General features: G+C 38.8%; 1 protein-coding gene across 2 annotated transcripts in view; it reads right to left on the bottom strand.

Annotated features, from left to right (window-relative positions):
• The window catches only part of CHEK1 (checkpoint kinase 1), a 32329-nt gene extending 11905 nt beyond the window's left edge, over window positions 1-20424 (bottom strand). The window contains exons 1-12 of one of the 2 annotated variants that reach the window (XM_032167826.2): window positions 19552-19567; window positions 18917-19142; window positions 18722-18806; window positions 17720-17943; window positions 16286-16350; window positions 16122-16191; window positions 12259-12447; window positions 10022-10126; window positions 7990-8085; window positions 1378-1486; window positions 1008-1185; window positions 633-764 (exon numbers count right to left, since the gene is read on the bottom strand). In XM_032167826.2, the coding sequence (XP_032023717.1) occupies window positions 633-764; window positions 1008-1185; window positions 1378-1486; window positions 7990-8085; window positions 10022-10126; window positions 12259-12447; window positions 16122-16191; window positions 16286-16350; window positions 17720-17943; window positions 18722-18786 (1233 nt within the window). In that variant the 5' untranslated portion in view covers window positions 18787-18806; window positions 18917-19142; window positions 19552-19567. Of the gene's footprint in view, window positions 1-632; window positions 765-1007; window positions 1186-1377; window positions 1487-7989; window positions 8086-10021; window positions 10127-12258; window positions 12448-16121; window positions 16192-16285; window positions 16351-17719; window positions 17944-18721; window positions 18807-18916; window positions 19143-19551 lie in introns of both variants that reach the window. The other variant, XM_032167825.2, reaches the window with a different exon arrangement.

Here is a 20424-nt window from a genome sequence, read left to right as displayed (position 1 = left end):
CAGTAAACTGTTATGGTCTACAGTGCAAGTATACATAGTTTTTAAGAAGATAATGATTCCAGCTCCCTACTATTTTTAATAACAATAAAAAGGTCATTTAAGAAATATTATTTCTTAGGCCAGGCACAGTGGCTAAAAATTAAAAAATAATAATAAACAAAACTTAAAAGAAAAAAATATGTATTATTTCTTAAGGTAAAGAACATTTTACTTAGTTTCTTTTTCAAACTAACTAATTACTTTGTATTTTTATGTTTGTTTGGTTTTTTTTGAGACAGTCTCACTCTGTTGGCTACGCAGGAGTGCACTGGCAGGATCTCAGCTCACTGCAACTTCCGTCTTCCAGGTTCAAGCAATTCTCCTGCCTCAGCCTCCTGAGAAGCTGGGATTACAGCCATGCACCACCAGGCCGGCTAATTTTTGTACTTTTAGTAGAGACAGGGTTTCACCATGTTGGCCAGGCTGGTCTCGAACTCCTGACCTCAGGTGATCCGCCCACCCCGGCCTCCCAAAAAGCTGGGATTACAGGTGTGAGCCACAGCCTATATTTAAACAATATACTAATGATAGCTTTTACTCAAATATTTAAAGTCTTCTTCAGGAAAAGGTATAATGAAAATCAATGAACACACCTGATTCATACAACTCTTCTTCCATTGATAGCCCAACTTCTCACAAGTCTCTTTCAGGCACTGATAAGATTTGTCTGCATCCAATTTGGTAAAGAATCGTGTCATTCTTTTGACCAACCGCTGCCAGGGGTTCTACGTGTCAAACAGAAGACAACTGAATAAATCCATTATGACTAAAGACAGTAATATCATAGCTATTTAGTCTGACTTAAAATTATTTTGCATGAAGGCCTCCCTCCTCTCTTTCTTCCTTGACCAAAAAAAATACATGTGATTTAAAAGTTATATATCTAAGATTTACACATTAAAAAAGGACTTTAAGACAATAAAAAAATACAGAGCTGCCATTACTTTTAAAAAATTAAATTCCCTCACCTGTGAGGATCCTGGGGTGCCAAGTAACTGACTATTCAGAAGCATATGATCAGGACATGTGGGCTGGGAAAAGCTGATCCCTTGTACCAATTTATCAATGTATGAGGGGCTGGTATCCCATAAGGAAAGACCTGTGCGGGGTTCTGGCTGAGAACTGGAGTACTTCACATTTTCTTCACTGAGGCATTAAGACAGAAAGAAACATACATTTAATAAAATAAAATCTATCAGGCCTTTCTTATATCAGGTGAGAACAAAAGTTCTCACGCTTACAGTATTATGTTAATGTCGATTATTATGAAAAAACACATGTATTATTCTTCATGGGGAATACTACAATCAAAAACTACTCAATGTTTATCAGTCTTACCTAGAAGCACTGTTTACTGGAGAGAAGTCCAAATTTGACTGAATGTGCTTAGAGAATCCACTGGGAGACTCTGACACACCACCTGAAGTGACTCGGGGCCTTTTTGCCCCTAAAAAAGAAAACAAATACAAATGCTTTCAAGTCTTCTATGCAAGTATGTTTTTAAATTAACCCAACTGGCAACTTGAAGAAGTAAAACTATGTCTAAATCTATTTATTTAACACAAAATTTTTGTAAGATATAAAACAAAGTCTTCCTATATGATTTTATAAAAAATATGGCCAAGTTATAAAATTACTAAGACTCATTTGTCAAATTAGGTATTTTATAATACCTAAGTATGATCTGTAGACATGTTCAAAGTGTGGACCACAATCTTATTTTTTTCTTTTTTTGAGACAGATTCTCGCTCTCTCACCCAGGCTGGAGTGCAGTGGTGCGATCTTGGCTCACTACAAGCTCCGTCTCCCGGGTTCATGCCATTCTCCTGCCTCAGCCTCCCGAGTAGCTGGGACTACAGGTGCCCGCCAACACGCCCAGCTAATTTTTTTGTGTGTGTGTGTATTTTTAGGAGAGACGGGGTTTCACCGTGTTAGCCAGGATGGTGTTGATTCCTGACCTCGTGATCCGCCTGCCTCGGCCTCCCAAAGTGCTGGGATTACAGGCGTGAGCCACCGCGCCTGGCCCAGGCCACAATCTTAATGGCATCTTTTATGGGTAACAGAACAATGTTCTATGAAGATGACAGACCTGGCTAAAGGACTAGAACTTTTTAAAATAAAAAATAATTTATGATAATAGCAATAAACATTATGAATCTGCTATAGCCAATATTCTTTGATTCCTTGGAAAAGCTTTATAAAGAAGAATATTATATGGAAAATGACGCCCCTGTAAATTTATGGTTACAATCCCTAGCCAAACCTCAATACTGCTAGATAATATTTGTTTCTCTAGTTTCCTTTCCCTTTCTCCACAAGGATCATTTCAAAACTACACTTTTCTGTAATTCCCAAGACTACCATCCAGTACCTATACTACCACCTCCCATTTCAGAGAGAAAATAAAGCCATTAGACAGAAACTATATCAACTTATCCCTACCAAAGCTAAATTATTTGTATTATTATACATCCTTTCATCCCTTCCATTCTCCTATTGAATGTTCATCTTTCTACTCATGCTCTGGAGCCCATACCCTTCTACCTCCTTAGGGATCTTGATCTCTGTTATTTATTTCCTTTCTCTTAGACTGTCAGCCTCTTCCTCTCTACAGGATCTGTACCCAAACCACTTAAACATGCTTAAGTTTTTTTTTTTTTTTTAAACATGCTCAAGTTTTTTTTTAAACCTGCTTTTTATTTATTAATCCATTCATTCAAATATTTTATTAGGTCTACTTTGTGCCAGGCATTATTCTAGGTATCAGGTACTCAGCAGTGAGCAAAATAGAAAAAAAACTCTTGACCTCTTAAATCCTACATTCTACTGAGGAGAGACAAAATAACATAAAATAAATTCAAATACAGTTAAAAATCAATAAGCAGGCTGGGCGCGGTGGCTCACGCTTGTAATCCCAGCACTTTGGGAGGCCGAGGCGGGCGGATCACAAGGTCAAGAGATCGAGACCACGGTGAAACCCCGTCTCCACTAAAAATACAAAAAATCAGCCGGGCGTGGTGGCGGCCGCCTGTAGTCCCAGCTACTCGGAGAGGCTGAGGCAGGAGAACGGCATGAACCCGGGAGGCGGAGCTTGCAGTGAGCCAAGATTGCGCCACTGCACTCCAGCCTGGGTGACAGAGCGAGACTCCGTCTCAAAAAAAAAAAAAAAATCAATAAGCTAAATGGTGGTAAGTACAATGGAGGAAAATAAAATGAAGAAATGTGTTGGATTGCATATGTCCACAAGATAGTAAAAATTTTAAAAATTTAAGAAATGTGTTAGAGGAAAGAGGATACCGTTTTAAATAGCATGGCCAGGCAAGGCTTATTGGAAAGATGACATTGAAGTCAATATCCAAAGAAAGTGAGAGAATAAGACATGCAAATAAGTCCCATGGGAAAAAGCATTTTCAGGCATAGGAACAGTCATTACAAAAACAGTGAGGTAGAAGTGTGCCTAGAGCACTTGGGGAACAATGAGAAGACCAACAATATGACCAAGGGGGAGCAAAGCAGAATTGAGGTTTGAGAGGTAATGTAAGGGACAAAATTGTGTAAGAACTCACAGGTCATGAACTGATTTTAGCTTACACTATGGGTGAGAACTAAAGCTTTGGAGGATTTGGGTAGAACAGTGATATATTCTAATTTACTTTTAAATCAGAACATTTTGGAAAGATATCATGGTAGTTTGGAATGATAGGGTAGCAGTAGAGGTAAAAAAAAAGGTAATCAGATTCTAAGATTTTTTTAAAGATAGAGGTTAACAGAATTACCTGGTGGACTGGATGTGAAGTAAAAGAGAATGAGAAAAATGAAGGATGATTCCAAAGTTTCTGATACGCATAATAAGAATAATGCAGTTGCCATTAACCAACATGGGAAAGACTGAAAAGGAATGGGTTTGAAAGGAAAAGATCAGTAACTCAGTTTAGAATTCATCAAGTTTGAGATGCCTCTTAATATTCAAGTGAAATTTCAGAAGGCAGTTAAGACATGTAAGTTTGGAATTCAGAGGAAAGGTCTAGGTTGATATAAATGTGACTATCAACATATAGTTTTATTTAGAGCCATGACACCAAGTAATATCACTAATGGAGCGAGTGTGGAGAAGAAAACAAAGGAGATCCATAGATTCAGCCCTGGAGAACTCCAATAGTAGGAGGCTGAGAAGATGAAAGAAAAACCACCAAAAGAGACTGAAAAGAGCAACTAGTGAGAAGGACGAAAATCAGAAGAGTGTAATGCCTGGAAGCCAAATGAAGAAAGTGTTTAAAGGAGGAGGGCATGATCAACTGTATGAAATACTGATGAGATAAAACAAGAGGTCTGAGAACTGACTACAGCAGTACCCCCTTATCCACGGAGGGATATGTTCAAGTGGATGCCTGAAAGTACAAATAGTACCAAACCCTATATATGTTCTTTCAATCTAATAACCAAAACAGCTACTAAGTGAGTTACAAGCAGGTGGCACATGGAACGTGAATACACTGGAAAAAGGAATGAGTCACATCCCAAGTGAGATGAAGTAGGACAGCACAAGATTTTATCATGCTACTCAGAATAGCACACAATTTAAAACCTATGGCAGGGCATCGTGGCTCATGCCTATAATCCCAGTACTTTGGGAGGCTGGGGTGGGTGGATTGCTTAAGCCCAGGAGTTTGAGAACAGCTGGGATTACAGGCGTAAACCACCACACCTGGCTAATTTTTGTATTTTTGGTAGAACAGCATAGGCAACATGGCGAGACCTCATCTCTACCAAAAATACAAAAATTAGCCAGGCATAGTGGCTCACACCTGTAGTCCCAGCTACTCGGGAAGCTGAAATAGGAGGATCATTTAAGCTCAGGAGGTAGAGGTTTCAGTAAGCCAAGACCATGCCACTGCACTCCAGTGTGGGCAACAGAGCGAGATCCTGTCTCAAATTAAATAAATAAAATCCATGAATTGTTTACTTCTGGTACTTTCCATTTAATCTTTTCAGACCTCGGTTGACCACAGTGGACTATTACACTGAACTTGGCAACATGTTCCAAAAATCACTGTGACTTTTGGCAACAAAATAGATGAAATTGAAAACTAGTTTTGAGGTGTCAGAAATGAGAAACAATTTTAGGAATGTTCAATTGTGAAGAAGATGGAATGGTAGGGAAAAGTGGAGTTAAGAGAAATTTTATTACCATTATGATTTGATTTTAAAATGGAAGAAAACGCATGTAGGTATGCTGATGAGAAAGACCCGGTAGAGAAGGAAAAATTAATAATGTAGGAGAGAGAGAAAAATTGCTAGACAAAGTCCTTGACTGGGTAAGAGAAAGACCTGGCTTACACCCGGAGCAATCTATCCACAGCAATACAGGATGAACGAGAACACATGAGCATAGAGGCAGTTAGTGTGGGGTAGATGGTGGTGGGAGCTTGCATAAGTTCTCTTGTGGCTTTCATTTCCCAGTGACACAGGAAGCAAAGAGAATAACTGAGAGTGAGGATGGGGAGGAAGATAATAAAAGTTAGGGGACCAGGCACAGTGGCTCACACCTATAAACCTAGCACTTTGGGAGGCCGAGGCAGGGGGATCACTTGAGGCTAGGAGTTTGAGATCAGCCTGGCCAGCATGGCAAAACCTCTACTAAAAATATAAAAATTAGCCAGGTGTGGTGGTTCACACCTGTAATCCCAGCTACTCGGGTGGCTAAGGCACGAGAATCGCTTGAACCTGAGAGGCAGAGGTTGAAGTGAGCCGAGATGGCGCCACTGCACTCCAGCCTAGGTGAATGTAAGACCGTCTCGAAAAAAAAAAAAAAAAAAAAGGAGAAAAGTATTATAAAAACATGATTAGGCCGGGCGCGGTGGCTCACACCTGTAATCCCAGCACTTTGGGAGGCCGAGGCGGGCGGATCACAAGGTCAGGAGATCGAGACCATCCTGGCTAACACGGTGAAACCCCGTCTCTACTAAAAATACAAAAAAAAAATTAGCCGAGCAAGGTGGCAGGCGCCTGTAGTCCCAGCTACGCAGGAGGCTGAGGCAGGAGAATGGCGTGAACCCCGGGGGGCGGAGCCTGCAGTGAGCCGAGATCGCGCCACTGCACTCCAGCCTGGGTGAAAGAGCGAGACTCCGTCTCAAAAAAAAAAAAAAAAACATGATTTAGGAGAACAGGATAGAAAAAGATGTGGGGAAATGAAGGCCAAATGCCAGGAAGCATTAAGGGCCCACTTGAGATTAGTAATCCTGAATTTAAAGAGAGCATTTTTGGGTATTTTTCTCCTGCTGCAATCTGTTGTGCAGGTACAAGTGTGGAGTACGTAGAAAACTACTAGATTAAACCCAGAAACTACTTACTTGGTTTTACCCACTAAGTATGATGAAGAGAGAAGGAGACAAGGAAGTTGAAGATGATGAACGCAAAGCAGTCATTTATAATGACTAACCTAAAGATTTAAGATAGGTAAAGTTGAAATCAAGGACCTAGAGAGGAAGCAGGTAAGAGACTGAAGAGATAGAATTAATAAATTGCAAGTCCAGATACAAAAGACTGTTTAAGTTAGAATATTAAGGGAGGAAGCCAGAAAAAATTATACTGGTGATCACTACAGAGTGATCACTACAGGAGAGAGGATGAAGTAACAGTGAAGTCAGGATATCAGGAGGATGATCCAAATAAATATTTAAATCACCAAGAATCATGACGAAAATAACATCAAGAGTCATTTTGGAGACTGTGATAGTATGGCACAAATTTTAATTTGGGGTTCAAAAGTTAGAGGGGAGAGACATACAGGAAGATGGGAGAAAGTAACAATGAAGAATAAGGAGGACACCTGTACCAGATCAAAGGACATGAGGGTATGGGAAAGAAAACACCTACCACTTCAGAGGAAGCAGTGTCCTCAGGAGAGAATTGGACTTTAAGTTAGAACCAGGAGAAAGAAACATGCAGAGAGGTATTAAAGAAAAGTGAATGTTTAAACATTAACTCTTTTCTATCCATGAGGACAGAGTTAAACATTAATTATTCTTTAATAACTCTCTGAATGTTTTTCGTTCATCATCTCTAGTCATTGTCCTCTCTCCTCCCATCCACAGCCTAACAGTCCTATCAATACTAGTTCTTAAATTTCTTTGGAATAATCTCATTTCTCCAATACCATTGCCCTAACCTATTCCAAGCCACCATCCTCCCACATCTAGACAACTAGCAGAAAAACCTACAGCACCCTGAATATTTCCCTATTCATAAAAAACAATGGAAAAAAAAAAAAGTCAGATATTTTTAAACCAAAGATATGACTATGTCATATTCTTGCTTAAAATCTCTCAAAGGTCTCCCCAATGGTCTTAAGTTAAAGCCCCAAATCCTTAACATGGCTTACACGGTCTTCTTCCACAAATTGGCCACTAGCGACTTCTCTGGCCTTATCTCAAACCTCTCTTCCTCTCCCACTTCCCTGTTCACTCATTCACTCAACAAATATTTAATGAGTGCCTATGGTGCACCATATATTGTGCTAAGCACTGATGATACCATGATGAACACAACAGACATGGCTCGTGCCATACTGATCTTTCAAGTTTCTCAAAAGCATCAGACTTTCTAAAATCTAAGATTTTTCAAATACTGCTTCCCCTGTTCAGAATCAAATCTGCCACTTACTTTGCCTGGCTAGCTTCACTTTAATCTTCAAATCTTAGATTTAATGTAATTTCTTCCAGAAGAAAAGTCTTCCCTGTCCCTTAGACTTCGTCAAACACTTAGCTATAGTACCCTGACTTTCCCCTTTATAATTCTTAATAAAAAAAATTTTTATATTTTTTTCTCCTAGACATTATAATCTCCATGAGGACAGAGATCATAGCTATCATGTGTTGTTGACTTGTGATAATGACTTTGCAATTACCTTTTCTTCCACAGAAAAACAAACTTGTAGTTTAAGGATATTACCTTTCTTGAGGGGTTTGTTGTACCATCTATCTTTTTTGATGTCTGGAATGGTAATTCTTGCTGATGGATTCTCAACTAGGATTTTATGCAGCAGAGCTAAAAACAAACATTAAGACAACATTCACGAAAGAGTCATGTTAGAGAAGCCTATGGCTTGTGGTAAGAAACACATTTTCTGTTAGCCTACTTATGTCTAAATATTATTTCTGGGGAAGAGAAAGAATTAAAGCTACTAAATTACTGCTTTAATTTCATGCAGTTTTTCTCTGCTGCTGTCTGTATCTTGGAATAGTCTTCCCTGATCTGATTCTCAATTGTTTGCAACTGAGAACAAGAGCTAGATGGAAATGTTTCTCCTCATGTGACAAGATTAACAAAAAGATACAGAAACCCCTCTTATCCATTTTCAAAACCGAATTTCATTACTTCAATGTCATGTTCTCACGTGACCTCCTTATTTACACAGTTTTATAATGAACATTTACTTACCAATAACTTAAGAGACAGTAATCTAACTAACCATCCTAAGGTATCTTGATTTTCTTGAGAAAAAATTCATGTATCTTCCTATGTGAAAATTATTTCCTAATGGACCGAAGATTTAAAGGTAAAAATGAAGTCATTAAAACACTAAATGAAAACATAAGGAACTTTTAAATAGTAGAGGTAGAAGATCTTTCCAAAGACATTATAGTCAGGGACCACAAAGGACAAGATAATAGATTTGAATGTCAATATAGCAAAACAAAATGAAAATAAATGATAAATTGTGAAAAGTATTTGTAACAAGTGCAAAGGTCAATGTGTTATCAAGGAAAAAAAAACTTCAAAGTGGTAAGAAAAACAATAATATCCTTGACAAAAATGAGCAAAATAGACACAAAACTAATACCTATATAAAGGGTATACAACTTCATTAGTATTAAATTTAAAATGAAAATGAAAAACTATTATTTAAAGGCCTGTTAGTTTTTTTCCTTAATGTAAATTGATGAGACTGTGATGAAATGGTTCGAAATTTTGGGAAGCAATTTGACAAAATAAGCCATAATAATAAAAACTACATCCTTGATCCTGCAATTTTGCTTCTGGGGATTTCAATGAACAATTTAAGGGTATGTGTCATGATTAAGTTACACAGATACTTGTATCTCTTTTGTATCTGTGAAAATTTAGAAAAATCTCCAAGAAAGTGATTAACAGAGAATAGTAAGGCATGTGCACGTGGCAGAATATTATCACAGCCTTTGAAACAATGATGTAGACCTACAATTATAGTCACGGAAGAATGTTCACTGCGCATTAAAACCAAAAACAGTTACAAAATATTATTAGTGTGATCTCATTTTGTATAAAAACACATATAAATAATATACATATATTCATTTTACATACTCATGGGCCACATTAATGATGTTTCAGTCAAGAACGGACCACATGTATAACAGACAGTCCCATTAGATTATAATACTGTATTTTTACTATACTTTTTCTATATTTAGATACACGAATACCATTATGTTACAATTCCTTACAGTGCTCAGTATAGTAACATGCTGTACAGGTTTGCAGCCTGAGCCTGAGACCAATAGGCTATACCAAATAGCCTAGATTTATAGTAAGCTATACTATCTAGATTTATGTAAATATACTCTATGATGTTCACACAATGATGAAATCACCTAATGAAACATTTGTTAGAGTGTATCCCTATAATTAAGCAACAAACGAGTGTATTTGCAACAAAGTATAGCACATATGAAAACTTTTTTTTAAGTAAAAAGCCACCTAAGAGCACAGATTGAAGTTGCTGTGAATATACACTCCCCAAAATATTTTTAAAAATCTATTGAAGAGTTGTGGGACTAAAGAGTTATTTTTTCCTTAATTTTTACTTATAGTTACTATTTTGTCTACAAGGATCATGAATTATTTGTAAGTTTAAAACAAAAAAAAGTAAGAAAAAATTCAAATAGCACAAGACTTCATATCCAAGAAATCAGTACTCTTTCACTCAAGATAATTCAGTTACCTAGAGGAGCAGAATCGATTTTTTTCCAAGGGTTGAGGTATGTTTTTTTTTCTTTCCAGTCAGAATATTCCTGACAGCTGTCACTGGGTTGGTCCCATGGCAATTCTAAAAACAAAGCAAGTCCCAGTTTTTTTAGTGTTCTTATTATAAAGATTTCAAGGAAAAATAATAATATAAATCCATGAAAAGTTTCTTTTGAATTAATTCAATATGGTTTTCACACTAAGAATCCCAACTTGGAAACTTTAGAGGCACTTCAAAGACAGATGAATCAGGACAGGCACGGCAGCTCAAGCCTGTAATCACAGCACTTTGGGAGGCTGAGGCAGAAGGACTGCTTGAGCCCAAGGGTTCAAGACCAGCCTGGGCAACATAGTGAGACCCCATCTCTACAAAAAATAAATAAAATTAGCTGGGTGTGATGGTGTGCATCTGTAGTCCTGGCTCCTCAGGAGGCTAAAGTGAGAGGATCACTTGAACCAAAGAGGTCAAGGCTGCAGTGAGCCAAGATCACACCACTGCACTGCAGCCTGGGCGACAGAGCAAGACTTTGTCTCAAAAAATAAAATAATAATAAAAAAAAACCAGATGAATCATTTCTTGCTCTAGTCTTGTTTTCACAAATGTTTACATGATTCACAGGAGAGTTAAGTGTTGTGATATTTAGTAACTATGCATGCCTCATCGTAAAAAATCTTTGGGATTATAAATAAGTTACTATTTGCAATGTGCTAAATATTTGTATCCCCCTCAAAAGTCATGTTGAAATCCTAACTCATAATGCAATGGCATTCGGAGGTGGGGCCTTTGAGATGTAATTAGGTCCTGGTGATCGGACCCCTCAAAAAATGGTATTAGTGCTCTTATTAAGAGCTTACTAATGTCTGATAAGGGCTCGTGTGCCCAGCCAATATTGTGTCTTTATAGGGCACTACTTATATAATCCCAGCACTTTGGGAAGCCGAGGTAGGCAGATTACTTGAGCCCAGGAGTTTAAGACCAGCCTAGATAACATGGAGAGACCATCTCTGAAAAAAAACAAAAACAAAAACAAAAACAAAAACAAACAAACAAAAAAACCCCACAAAAAATTAGCCAGGCGTGGTGGTGCACGCCTGTAGTCCCAGATACTGAGGGGACTGAGGCAGGAGGATCGCTTGAGCCTGGGAGCTCAAGGCTGCAGTGAGCCTTGAATTGTGCCACTGCACTCCAGCCTGGGCAAAAGAGTGAGACCCTGTCTCAAAAAAAAAACCACAAAAAACAAAAAAACAGACACAATATCTCACAACATCTGGTCATTTAAAAAAAAAAAACAAAACCAAAAAACAGCACTTTGGGAGGCTGAGGTTGGGGGATCACTTGAGATCAGGAGTTTGAGACCAGTCTGGCCAACATGGTGAAACCCTGTCTCTCTACTCAAAATACAAAAATTAGCCAGGTGTGATGATACATGCCTGTAATCCCAGCTACATGGGAGCCTGGGATAGAATTGCTAGAACCTGGGAGGCAGAGGTTGCAGTGAGCTGAGATTGCACCACTGCACTCCAGCCTGGGTGACAGAGCAAGACTCTGGTCTTAAAAAAAAAAAAAAAAAAAAAAAAAAACAACCAATAGAGCTTGCTTCTGCTCTCTTGGCTGTCCACCATGAGAGAGCACAGCAAGACAGCCATCTGCAAATCACGAAGAGGGCCCTCACTGAAACATGACCAGGCTGGCACCCCTAATATCACACTTTCAGCCTCCAGAACTGTGAGAAATAAATTTGCTGTTTATAAGCTATGCAGTCTATGATACTTTGTTACAGCAGTTACCAAACTGATCTAAAATACTACTATAGAAGCTGGGTAGCATGGCTCATGCCTTTAATCCTAACAGTTTGGAGGCCAAGACAGAAGGCTTGCTTGAGACCAGGTGTTTAAGACCAGCCTGGACAACACGGCAAGATCCCATCTCTACAATAAATTTTTAAAACTTAGCCAGATGTCTTGTGGCAGGCATCACTGGTCCTACCTACTTGGAAGAGCGAGGCCAGAGGATTGCTTGAGCCTAGAAGTTTGAGGCTGCAGTGAGCTATAATAGCTCACTGTACTCCAGTCTGGCCAAGAGTGAGACCCTGTCTCTTAAAGAAGAAAACAAAAACTATTATATAAATATGAATTCCTTGGTTTATTTCATTTATTTCAGTATAACTAATCTGACTTTTTATAGGAGTTTTACCATGATTAAATATCTCTTACCTCCAGCGAGCATTGCAGTAAGTACTATTCCACAGGACCAAACATCAACTGGTTCTGCATGAAATTCTCTTCTCTTCAGAAGTTCTGGAGCAACATATGGTAAAGTACCACACATCTTGTTCAACAAACGCTCACGATTATTATACCGAAATACTGTTGCCAAGCCAAAGTCTGAGATTTTGAGGTTATCTAAACCAAAAGAAAAAAAGATGGCACTGAATAAAAATGTTTTGCAAATAGATATACTTACAGGAATTAAGTTTTATTGAAAAAAAATCACTGGTGTTTCTTAAGGTTTGTAGAACTTCTCTTAAAATAAGCAAAATAGACAAAAAGAAATTTAAAAAAATAAAGTAAATCATCATCTATGCTAAAAGTAGAAAAAGGCCTCACCTCTTCTATTAATTTAAAAGAAGTATTATCAACACGCAGAACAGTCTGGACCAGATTAAAGAAAGAGGCTGGAGTCAGAAGGTGCTGCCCTTCTGGAAAAGAGCACTCTAAACCTGAGCTGAAAGTAAAGCAAGGGCCCTCATCAGGTAGGGTGGAGGGCAGGAAGGAAACATCAGTAATAGGTTAGGCACAACTTTCTCAGCAGCAAACAAACCCAGTTAGCAGAAGAAAATATGTGAAGACACACCAAAATTCAACAAACCACAGTAATTTTTTTCTTCAAAGTAGGGAGTCTGAGAAAAAGAGGAAAAACTCTGTACAAAAAAAAAAAAAATCAGAAGACCAAACTTCCACCCTAACTTCCCATTTTCAACATACAAAAACTGCAGGAAGGACTTAACTTGTATTTAGTGAATATCTACTGTAACTTAGTGACAGACACTATGCCAGCCAACGCAGGTAACAGATAAATTAGTGAAGACTGACAATAGAAAACTGTTATGAAGGTTATAAAAATATTGAGCACTACAGGATCTTACAGCAAAGGAATCTAACCCAGTCTTAAGAGTTAGAAAAGGCCCTCTATTATCAGAGGGCAATTTGGCAAAACTTACTAAACTGTGAAACACTCACTCTTTGAAATAGCAATTCCCACTTCTATATCCATAGAAATAATCCCACAAATTCACAAACATAAGAATATTCATAGCAAAATTATTTGTAAATAAATGTCCAAATTTGTACAATGGAAAATGTGGAGGAAGGTTTTGAAAACAATCAACAAGGTATATCTATAAATACTGACATGAAATAGTGTGTAAGTGGCACAAAAAGGCTAATGGCATAAAAAATATTATAGCATGACGCAATTTTTACATTGGCCTTTTACACAAATTGATAAAAGTCATCACTGTCCTATTGTATTTTTTAAGTTAGAAACAACTTAAATGTCTCAAAATAGGGGACTGATTTCTTTAAAAATCAAGTACATTCACACAATATGTAAACCAACGAAATGTTTACCTCTATCTGACTTAGGAAGTAGCTACTATGATTATCCTTTTTTTTTTTTTTTTTGAGCAAGTGTCTCACTCTGCTGCCCAGACTAGAGTGTAATGACGTGATCACAGCTTACTGCCGCCTTGACCTCCTAGGCTGAAGTGATCAATCCCCCTGCTTCAGCCTTCCAAGTAGCTGGGACTCCAGGTGTGCACCACCATGTCTAGCTAATTTTTTCTTTTAATTTTTCATAAAGACAGGGTCTATGTTGTCCAGGCTGGTCTCAAACTCCTAGGATCACTCAATCTTCCCGCCTCAGCCTCCCGAAATGCTGGGATTACAGGCATGAGCTACTGCACTCAGTTGATTATCTTTTCAATAGTTAAATATGACACTATTGGACAAACCACTGAGACTGAGTTCCAAATTACTTATGAGTAGTAATCACTTAAAATACTAATGGATAACTATAATATTCCTTGGACTTTGTTACATTTGCAACATAATACTCAGCTATGTTAGAGAACTGCACATAATAAAATTTAAATTTAGGAATGTGTTTAGCTCTTAGAAAAACAAAGGAAGAATATATTTGTGATGAAATAAACAGGAGGACATTAAATACTGGTAACATTTTATTTCTTTTTTTAAAGACTCCATTATATCTTGTATATTAATACAAGATATAAAGAATAACAATGTAATAAACACCCACTCACTTTAGAAAAACAATGTTCTATTTCCTTTGAAATCTGTAAATACTTCCTTAAATACATTCCCTCCCCTACTTTCTTAGACCATTCTGAATTTGGTTTTATTATACCCTTGCTTTCTGCGTGTTTTTTTCTCCATGTTTACATCCTTGAACAATACACTAGGTTTTACATATTTTTGAACTTTGTATAAACAGAATCAGACCATATGAATTCTTTTGCAACTGTCTCTTTTTGCTCTACATCATTATATACCTGAAATTCATCCATGTCACTGCTTGTGACATGGCTTGAAAAGTCATGCATTTCATAAATTTATTGTTGACAGACATTTGGGTTAGTTTTCTGCTATATTAAAAACATCACCACTGTGAGCATTCTTATATACGAATAATGTTGTATTTTTAAACCAGGTGGGTTGATATATATGTATTTACATTTCATTATAATATTATATATAAGAATTTTTGTGTACCTGAATTTTTAAAGTTTTAAATAAAAATAAAGATTTTTATGTTATATAAGCTCAATTTAAAGGGGCAAAAAGTAAAATCCATATGCACATAAGAAAAAAGCATGTATAGGCTGGGTGCGGTGGCTCACACCTATAATCTCAGCACTCTGGGAGGCCAAGGGAGGGCAGATCACTTGAGGCCAGGAGCTCGAGACCAGCCTGACCAACATGACAAAACCCCGTCTCTACTAAAAATATAAAAATTAGCCAGGTGTGGTGGCTCAGGCTTGTAATCCCAGCGACTCAGGGGCCTAAGGCACAAGAATCACCTAAACCAGGGAGGTAGAGGTCACAGTGAGCCGAGATCATGTCACTGGGCAACAGATCAAGATCAAGCCTGGGCAACAGAGCAAGACTCTGTTTAAAAAAAAAAAAAAGAAAAGCCCACCATTTGTTAAGCACTATTCTAATACTAAGAATAAAGCATTAAACCAGAAAAACTACTGCCTCATACAGCTGACATTTCTTTTTTGATTCTGACCCTGTAAGCTAAAGCTGCTTTCACTATCCATCCTTCTCAATTTGATGACATTCAGAAAATATAACTAAATTTCTTACATATTTATCCAAGTCATACATAAAAAAAGAGTGAACAGGACAAGACTAAGGTCCAGGGTATTCCACAGGAACTTCACTTTATTAATCCATTAAAGAATTATTTTAAACTATTCTTGGCCAGGCATGGTGGCTCATGTCTATAATCCCAACACTCTGGGAGGCTAAGGCCGGTAAACTGCTTGAGTCCAGGAGTTCAAGACTAGCCTGAGCAACACAAGAAGACTCCATCTCTACAAAAAATTAAAAATTAGCCAGGTATGGTGGCACCTGCCTGTGGTTAGTCCTAGCTACTCGGGAAGCTGAGATGGTAGGATCGCTTGAGCCTAGGAGATCAAGGCTACAGTGAGCCGTGATAATACAGTACACCCCAGACTGGATAACAGAGTGAGACCCTGTATCAAAAAAAAAAAAAAAAAAATTATTCTTATACATATAGTGAGCTAGGCTTGCACCTAGGTCAGATTTCTCTACCTCATCCACAATTGTATTGCCAAATGAGACTTGTGATTTCCAAATATACGAAGTCTCCAAAATTTCCTTGATTTTTCAGATTTTGTCTTGAAATGCCAGTAATGCAAAAAGACTTGATTTTGCCTTGTATGGCTATATTAAAATAATTAGGTAATTAAAATAATTTAGGTAATTATTTTGTTTTATTTTAGGTAGTGATAAAATGCTAAACTTACCCCTTTCATCCAACAGAAGATTTTCTGGTTTAATATCCCTGTGAGTTATTCCAATACCATGCAGATAAACCTAAGAGGGATGCAGAGAGAAACACACTAGAATTTGGTAATGTAATGTATTCATACTAATTTTAAGTAAAAGGGAAATAGACAACTATACTTACCACCCCTGCCATGAGTTGATGGAAGAACCTCTGAGCATCTGGTTCAGGCATGCCTATGTCTGGCTCTAAAACAAATATGAATGTAAGTTTATTGACTAAATATAATCAGGTAGCAACCACATAGCTTCTTAATTTGAAGCTTAGACATTTACAAATGTGCTTAGGCAAACAGAAGCAAATGCCAACAGACGATTCAGGAGTCCACTAACACATACAGGGCTTAACTCACATTTACCTCTGTTAGATGGCAAAAGGAGTCATTACAGAAAAATTATAAAGAGAAAACCAATATCCAAATCAAGAATGCAAGCCATGCCTTGAAAGCCTCTGCTTCCTCTTATACTAACCCTGATTTATTTAGTAACCTTCAAATTCCCCCCTTTTCTTCTAAGTGCTACGCTAATTATTTTTCTCATTCCTGAAATATAATGCCAAAGGGGAAGTCTGGGCAAATCTAAGCCAATTTCACTAAATATTTTACAGATTATACTTCTTTTATTATTTAACTTTTTTTTAGATAGGGTCTTGTTCTTTCACCCAGGCTGGAGTACCCTAGCGTGAGATCATAACTCACTGTAACCTGGAACTCTTGAGCTCAAGCAATCCTCCTGCCTCCTGAGTAGCTAGGATTACAGGCATGTACCACCACACCTGGCTCAGATTTAAACTTCATATTGTCTCACAGTACAAAACCACGAATGCCTGTGAGGTCCTTCATCAAACAGAGTTTTATTATGAAAGTTCTTTTATCTTTTTATTTTGATCTCTCTCATTAACTCCATTTCTTTTACCCTCAACTCTCCCCTGAGTCACAATGGAGATCCTAATACCTGTTTATCAGTTTTTAACTGATAAACTTATTTAATACAATAGCTTTAAATTATAAATTTAGATCAAGATTTTACGGACTTCTCAGTGTTCTGAAATATCAATCCTTTGATTCTACATAGAATGTTTAAGTATTAATAGCAAACATATAATTTACTTAATACACAAAAAGCAATCCTAGAAAATTCTCAATTATTTCATGTAAACCAAGAGGAAACAGCATGCTATTTTAGATCTGTAAATGTATACAATGATTTCATGTAACTAGAATGTCTACAAAGAAAAAATTGTGTAGGCAATACATTGCATTTAGGATACATTGCATTTATGATGTACCAAAAAACTTGTTTGTCACTCTTAAATTCTGTAAGACACCAATCTTAAATCAAAATCACTTACATAACTTGGGAAGGAAGTTTTCTTTCATTGACTCTATATATGCGTTTATGTTATTAACACCAGGTGGAAACATTTTTTAAAGATAATTTATTCCAATTTCACTGTTGCATGAGCAATTTTGAAAGGACAACGACCAAATAGCATGCCCGATTTAAAAAACAAATTTAAAAACTTGTTTAAAATAATTATCTTAAATTTCTTCCATACCTATTCTGTCAAAAAGCTCTCCTCCACTACAGTACTCCAGAAATAAATATTGGATATTGCCTTCTCTCCTGTGACCATAGAATTTTACTACATTTTCATGATTTAGCATTTTATTGATACAGATCTCTTTCTTAATATTTTCTGGACAGTCTACGGCACGCTTCATATCTACAATCTTCACTGCGACTGCTTCTTCAGTTACTCTATTCACCGCAAGTTGAACTCTAAAAAGGAAAAGAGTTTTAACATTACAGAATTCCATTTCTTCTAAAACTTCCAAAGATTAAACATGACTCATTCAATACTATTTTACCTTTATTACTTTTTCCACAAAGGAGAAACCAAGGAAGTGGTTTCTGCTATGTTCTCAACACACGCTACTCCTTTCTAAAATGTGAAATACAATAGCTAACCCTCCAAAGACGTCATTATGCTGTCACACAAGTCATTTAATAAACACTTCACAAAATAGATTGAGATAATTCTAAGCCACATCACATATATACATATTCTACTCATATACTTTTAAGAGCATTAATCCCATACTATATGTGCTTGTGTAACTGACTGTCCTAAGCTCCTATAGGGTAGATATTATTATTGCCATCCTAAAAGGTAGTGAAGGAGAGGTACACAATGACATTAAGAAGCTTGCCTAAGATCACAAAACAATGACAGTATGTGATAGAGTAAGGATCTGAAACCAGGCAGGCAATCTCCAGAGTCTGCTCATTTGCTCATTAACCTCGATGCTTAAACCCTGAGAAGCAATGTGTGGGCACGGAAACAATAACTTCGTGTCCCTTCCAGCTCGTTACAAAGAAAACTTTTTTTTTTTTTAAAGAGAAGGAAAAATTTTTAACCCTAGCAAAAGGCTGTGTAACTTCAGTTGCCAAAACCCTTGAATCTCAAACATTTACTTTCTAAATCACCAGAGTATGAGACTCCAAAACAATGAATATGCACTCAGAAGAAAACGAAGGCAAGCTTAAAAGAACTCACTCTCCATAGGCACCTTCTCCCAGGGTTTGCACCAAGTCCCAGTCTTCCACAAAGGGCACTGCCATGACTCCACCGAGCACTTCGGCTGTAAAAGGTAGGAATCCAGAAAAGATGGAGAGCGAGTGTAAGATCACCTGTGAAGCCACTGCGCCCCGCCTCTCCCCAGGATTCCCCACGAAAAATAACAGCTCTTGCCTTCCCCTTATATCTCATCCACATTTATCCAAGTCTTTCAATCACGAACAACTATTCTAAACTTGGCCATTTTGTCGTGTAAATCACAATCGCCACTCCCACGCACACCGAAGGTTGAAATTCTGCCCTCCTCAGGCCTCAGAGGGAATTAATTGTTGTGATGAAGAGGTGGGAGATAAATGCTTTCCGGTGAACGACTGGGGAAGGAGGAGGGAGAGGTGGGGGTCTGGGGAAGAGAGGAAGGGAATATAGGGAGCGGAATGGGGCAGAAGACGCCTGCGGCAGCGCCTCCTCCCAATTGCTCAATTCCAATTCCCATCCCTATCCACAGCCCCACCCGTCCCAAAGGCCGGGGCGGGGCCAAACTGCCCCCAGAGGCGGAAGGAAGGGCTGGGACCCTTCTTTGGGGTTCTTAGCTAGCAGCGGGTTAGTCCCTCCTGCCCACCCCCACCCTCTACAACGGGAACCTCCTGGTACCATCCCTCCACCCTCCGAAACCGCCCCTCCGCAGGAGTCTCTCCAATCCCCTGCGCTAGTCAATGCTAACTTTCTCCCACCGTACCCTCCCTCACTAATCTAGACCCTGAACTCCTTCTTTAGAAGCCTTTCCTACTCTACCGGCCGCCCCTCCTCACCGGACTGTCCTTTGCCCACCGCTGCAGGAATCCAAATGCAGCGCTTTTCCCGCCAAAACTTGCTGGCGTCACGCTGCCGCAAACTCGCGCACTCGCGCCGTAAAGCAAGACAGCGCGCATTCCCGTGTCCTGCCCCTCTCAATGTCGGCGGCTCCAAAAGACTGACGCGGAGAGGTTGCTGCTCCCGCTCAGGGTTGCTTTGCAGTCGGGGAGAGATCTTGGCTGAAGTGATTTAAGGACGGCGGACCGCATCGGCGCGAATTGAGCTCTGGGCCCAAATATGAAGTGGCATCCGGTGTGAGGCTCGACTGAGCGGTGCTCGAGCGCTGCTGGGCGAAGCCCGGGCCTCCAGGCCGCGGGAGCGCGCGACCGACCGCGCTGCGCTTCCAGGCAGGTCTGCGGGCTTCGCTCCTGGCCGCTCGGCCTGAAAGGCAGCACCGCCACGTGCGTGAGGCCACCGGACAGTAATCTGAGGATCACAGTCGGTGCTGTAAAGTGCTTTGTAAATTTCAGAGTGCGGTACCCGTGGTGCTGGAGCCGAGAAACCAGCAGCAGCTGCTGAGAGCCGACTGAAGAAATGAGAGGAACTCCATGTTGGGAGCGAGAGGCTTCGAAAGGACTGGCCACGCAGTCAAGTGTGTGTGGCGGGGGAAGTTTCCCGGAGAAAGCAAGCAGTTTATTTTGGAGCTTGAAGTCAGGATAACCGATTTTGCCTTTTTTCTGTGAACCGGCTCCAAAACAATGCTTTACTTCAGCCTAATCTTTTTGCAGGAAGACCATCTGCTTAGCTCAGTTCTACAAACTTTTTCATTTTTAATGTGCAAAAAACAGGCGGGGAGAGCCAAAATAAATTTTACAGTGCAAATTTAAAAG

Source organism: Hylobates moloch, unplaced genomic scaffold, assembly GCF_009828535.3.
Source record: "Hylobates moloch isolate HMO894 unplaced genomic scaffold, HMol_V3 SCAFFOLD_11, whole genome shotgun sequence".
Lineage (NCBI taxonomy): Eukaryota > Metazoa > Chordata > Mammalia > Primates > Hylobatidae > Hylobates > Hylobates moloch.
This window is presented reverse-complemented; position numbering and strand designations above follow the sequence as displayed.